Raw genomic sequence first — 5,000 nt, 5'->3', positions numbered from 1 at the left:
GTCGCCTTGTAATTGGAAACATGTGCATTAGATGCGTTCACTTTTACCTTGTAATTGGGAACATGTGCATTAGATGCGTTCACTTTTACCTTGTAATTGGGAACATGTGAATTAGATGCGCTCACTTTTACCTTGTAATTGGGAACATGTGCATTGGATGCGTTCACTTTTACCTTGTAATTGGGAACATGTGCATTAGATGCGTTCACTTTTACCTTGTAATTGGAAACATGTGCATTAGATGCGCTCACTTTTACCTTGTAATTGGGAACATGTGCATTAGATGCGCTCACTGTCGCCTTGTAATTGGGAACATGTGCATTAGATGCGTTCATTTTCGCCTTGTAAATGGGAACATGTGCATTAGATGCGTTCATTTTCGCCTTGTAATTGGGAACATGTGCATTAGATGCGTTCACTTTCGCCTTGTAAATGGGAATATGTGCATTGGATGCGTTCACTTTTACCTTGTAATTGGGAACATGTGCATTAGATGCGCTCACTGTCGCCTTGTAATTGGGAACATGTGCATTAGATGCGCTCACTGTCGCCTTGTAATTGGGAACATGTGCATTAGATGCGTTCATTTTCGCCTTGTAAATGGAAACATGTGCATTAGATGCGTTCATTTTCGCCTTGTAATTGGGAACATGTGCATTAGATGCGTTCACTTTCGCCTTGTAAATGGGAATATGTGCATTGGATGCGTTCACTTTTACCTTGTAATTGGGAACATGTGCATTAGATGCGCTCACTGTCGCCTTGTAATTGGGAACATGTGCATTAGATGCGTTCATTTTCGCCTTGTAAATGGGAACATGTGCATTAGATGCGTTCATTTTCGCCTTGTAATTGGGAACATGTGCATTAGATGCGTTCACTTTCGCCTTGTAAATGGGAATATGTGCATTGGATGCGTTCACTTTTACCTTGTAATTGGGAAAATGGGCATTAGATGCTCAGGGGTTTTCTGTGAGTTTTTGTACTAATATAGTAATTGGGGAACTGTTTACGCAGAAATGAGTTGGCCATTTCTCAGGACATATTCGCAGTCCCTCGTTGTGTCCCGGTCTGTGTTGGTGTATAGTGGAGACCTCAGGAACTCTCCTCAGCTTGAGAAGCATTAAATCAAAACACTAAATAAAAAATTTTAACATGTAATTCTAGAAGTTGAAGGGACGACGACGTTTCGGTCCGTCCTGGACCATTCTCAAGTCGATTGTGAGAGAGTCGACTTGAGAATGGTCCAGGACGGACCGAAACGTCGTCGTCCCTTCAACTTCTAGTGTGTGGTCTGGTCAACATACTTCAGCCACGTTATTGTGACTCATCGCCTGCATATGTAATTCTACGTCCAGTTGTTACGGAGCTCCTTCCTGGTGTGTGTGTGTGTTGGGGGGGCGGGGGGGGGAGGAATAGTTAGTTTGTAGTTAGTAACAATTGATAGACAGTTAAGAGGCGGGCCGATAGAGCAGAGCTTAACCCCCGCAAGCACAACTAGGTGAATATAAGTAGGCGAGTACACACACACATACACACACACACACACAAACACACACACACACACACACACACACACACACACACACACACACACACACACACACACACACACACACACACACACACACACACACACACACACACACACACACACATACACATACACACACACACATACACACACACACACTCTCCCACTTTCTCCTCTCTCTCCTCTCTCTCCCACTCTCTCTCTCTCTCTCTCTCTCTCTCTCTCTCTCTCTCTCTCTCTCTATCTCTCTCTCTCTCTCCCTCCCTCTCTCTCTCTCTCTCTCTCTCTCTCTCTCTCTCTCTCTCTATCTTTATCTCTCTCTCTCCCTCCCTCCCTCTCTCTCTCCCTCCCTCCCTCCCTCTCTCTCTCTCTCTCTCTCTCTCTCTCTCTCTCTCTCTCTCTCTCTCTCTCTCTCTCTCTCTCTCTCTCTCTCTCTCTCTCTCTCTCTCTCTCTCTCTCTCTCTCTCTCTCTCTCTCTCTCTCTCTCTCTCTCTCTCTCTCTCTCTATCTCTCTCTTTATCTCTCTCTCCCCCTCCCTCTCTCTCTATCTCTCTCTCTCTCTCCCTCCCTCCCCCCCCCCTCTCTCTCTCTCTCTCTCTCTCTCTCTCTCTCTCTCTCTCTCTCTCTCTCTCTCTCTCTCTCTCTCTCTCTCTCTCTCTCTCTCTCTCTCTCTCTCTCTCTCTCTCTCTCTCTCTCTCTCTCTCTATCTCTCTCTTTATCTCTCTCTCTCTCTCTCTTTATCTCTCTCTCTCTCTCTCTTTATCTCTCTCTCTCTCTCCCTCTTTCCCTATCTCTCTCTCCCCCACTCCACTCTGCCCTTCTGACGAATCCTATCACGGCACAACCAGAAACAGCGTCAAGCATGACAGCAAGAAGCAACAGGGGAACAGGGAAAAGTTCAGGCGATGAAATGAAGGAAATGTTCGCCCAGTTTCTGGAGGACATCAAGAGTGAGATTCAGGAAATGATGCAGGAAATGAAGAATGAAATAATCAACCTAAAAAGAGAGCTGACAACAGCAAAGGAGGTGATTAGAGCCCTCAAAGAGAACAGTATCGATGCTGAGACTCAGAAAACCATCCAGGGAGAAGGTGGTAATAGTACTTTGGAAGAGAATGCCACATTAAAAGCAACATTTGCAGAAATGCTAAAGAAAAACAACTCTGAAGTAATGTCTGCAGTGATGGAGGTAGCCATGAAAGCAGCCACCTCACAGGAAGTGGCACGCTCCACTAGCCAGCTGCTGGAAAGGAAAAGAGCAGTGGTAGCTGTAGGTATTAATGAGCAGGAAGGCTCTAATAGGAAAGAGTGGAATGATACGGACAAAGCGGCAGTGAATGAAATACTGAAGGCACTAGACATGAAAGGGCCTGAGCATAGCATTGAGGTTTTCAGGCTAGGCTGGTACAAAAAAGACCGAAACCGTGTGTTAAAGATAGTGTTTGCCAACGAGAACACAAAGGACACGATTCTAACAAAGAAAAGCCACCTGCAACATGTGGGGGAATTCAAAAAAGTATTCCTCCAGAGGGACATGATGAGGGAGGAGAAGGCCATGGCGGCAGAAGCAAGGAATAAGCGCAGGGCGAGAGGGGAAAACCAGGAAACCACAGCTCCCAACACATCACCCCCAGAGGCGAGGGGGGAACCCACAACCAGCTACCCAGTAACACCAGTGGGGAGGGCAACCCCACCACCCTCCTCTGCATAGAAAACCCCCCCTTTCCTTCCTGTCCTCCCGCCCCGTTCACCCCATACCCTCCCTGTCCTTCCCTCTTCACTTGACCCCCCATCCCTCATCACAGTATCCTCTGCAACCCTGGTATCCACCTCACAAATCCTCACACCCATGGCACAGCTTCCTTCACCAGCAGAACATTCACCAAGGAGGAGATTTGAGAAGGGACAGAAGAAAGTGAGCCTCAAGGCAATGTACACTAACATAGACGGTATTACAAATAAAGCAAATGAACTTGGAGAATGTGTACTAGAGGAAAACCCAGACATAATAGCCCTCACAGAAACAAAGCTGACGAAAACAATAACAAATGCAGTGTTCCCACAGGACTATTATGTTATGAGGAAAGAGAGAGAAGGAAGAGGTGGTGGTGGTGTAGCTCTGCTGGTAAGAAAAGGCTGGGATTTTGAGGAGTTGGTTGTTCAGGGATGTGAAGGTTTCAGTGACTACATAATAGGAACAATAACAACTGGAGGGCAAAACATTATAGTTGTAGTCATATATAATCCACCACCAAATGACAGAAGACCCAGACAGGAATATGAGAGAAACAATATGGCCACCATTAACATAATGGAGAGAGCAGCTTCTGTTGCTAGCAGGAATGGATCTAGACTATTAATCATGGAGGACTTCAACCATGGGAAGATAGATTAGGAGAACAGAGACCCGCATGGAGGAACAGAAACATGGAGAGCTAAGCTGCTGGACATGGCAACAAGAAACTTTCTAAGCCAGCACATCAAGGATCTAACAAGAATGAGAGGAGAGAATGAACCAGCAATGCTTAATCTGATATTTACCCTAAATGAATGGGATATAAGGTACGTCAAGATGGAAGCGCCCTTGGGAATGAGTGATCACAGTGTATTGAACTTTGAGTACCTGGTAGAGCTAGGAATTTCCCCCCCCCCCATAAAAGAACTAGGAAACAAAAGGCTGGCATACCGAAAGGGAAATTATGAGATGAGAAGCTTCCTAAGGGAAATACCTTGGGACACAGACCTCAGAGCTAAGTCAGTACAAGATATGATGGACTATGTTACCCAAAAGTTTCAGGAGGCAGTAAGCAGATACATCCCGGCCCAAAAGGAAAAATCCGAGAAGCAAAAGAAGAATCCATGGTATAATAGGGCATGTATGGAAGCAAAGAAACTGAACAAGAGGGCGTGGAGGAACTTCCGGAATAACAGAACACCAGACAGCACAGAGAGATACCAGAGAACCAGGAAAGAGTATGTCAGGGTGAGAAGAGAAGCAGAGAAAAGTTATGAAAATGATATAGCAAACAAAGCCAAGACCGAACCAAAGCTACTCCACAGTCATATCAGAAGGAAAACAACAGTGAAAGAACAGGTAGTGAAACTTAGAACAGGCGAGGACAGGTATACAGAGAATGACAAAGAGGTGTGTGATGAACTCAACAAGAGGTTCCATGAGGTCTTCACAACAAAACAAGGTGAGGTCACTGTGCTAGGAGAAAGGGAAGTAAACCAGGCGGCCTTGGAAGAGTTTGAAATTACGAGAGAGGAGGTCAAGAGACACCTGCTGGACCTGGATGTTAGAAAGGCTGTTGGTCCAGACGGGATCTCACCATGGATACTGAAAGAGTGTGCAGAGGCACTTTGCTTGCCACTCTCCATAGTGTATAGTAGGTCCCTGGAGACGGGAGACCTACCAGAAATATGGAAGACGGCGAATGTGGTCCCAATATACAAAAAGAGCGAC

The 5,000-nt window shown here is 45.9% G+C and overlaps 1 protein-coding gene across 1 annotated transcript in view; it reads right to left on the bottom strand.

Moving 5' to 3' along the window:
• LOC138355818 (prophage side tail fiber protein homolog StfR-like) overlaps window positions 1-797 on the bottom strand; it is an 828-nt gene extending 31 nt beyond the window's left edge. Inside the window, exon 1 of the mRNA XM_069311352.1 lies at window positions 1-797. This exon is cut by the window's left edge and continues 31 nt beyond it. Coding sequence (XP_069167453.1) covers window positions 1-797 — 797 coding nt within the window.
• Window positions 798-5,000: the final 4,203 nt, after the last annotated feature.

The sequence above is a fragment of the Procambarus clarkii genome, chromosome 69 (assembly GCF_040958095.1).
Source record: "Procambarus clarkii isolate CNS0578487 chromosome 69, FALCON_Pclarkii_2.0, whole genome shotgun sequence".
NCBI lineage: Eukaryota > Metazoa > Arthropoda > Malacostraca > Decapoda > Cambaridae > Procambarus > Procambarus clarkii.
The sequence above is the reverse complement of the archived record's forward strand: the minus strand, read 5'-3'. Positions and strand labels throughout refer to the sequence as shown.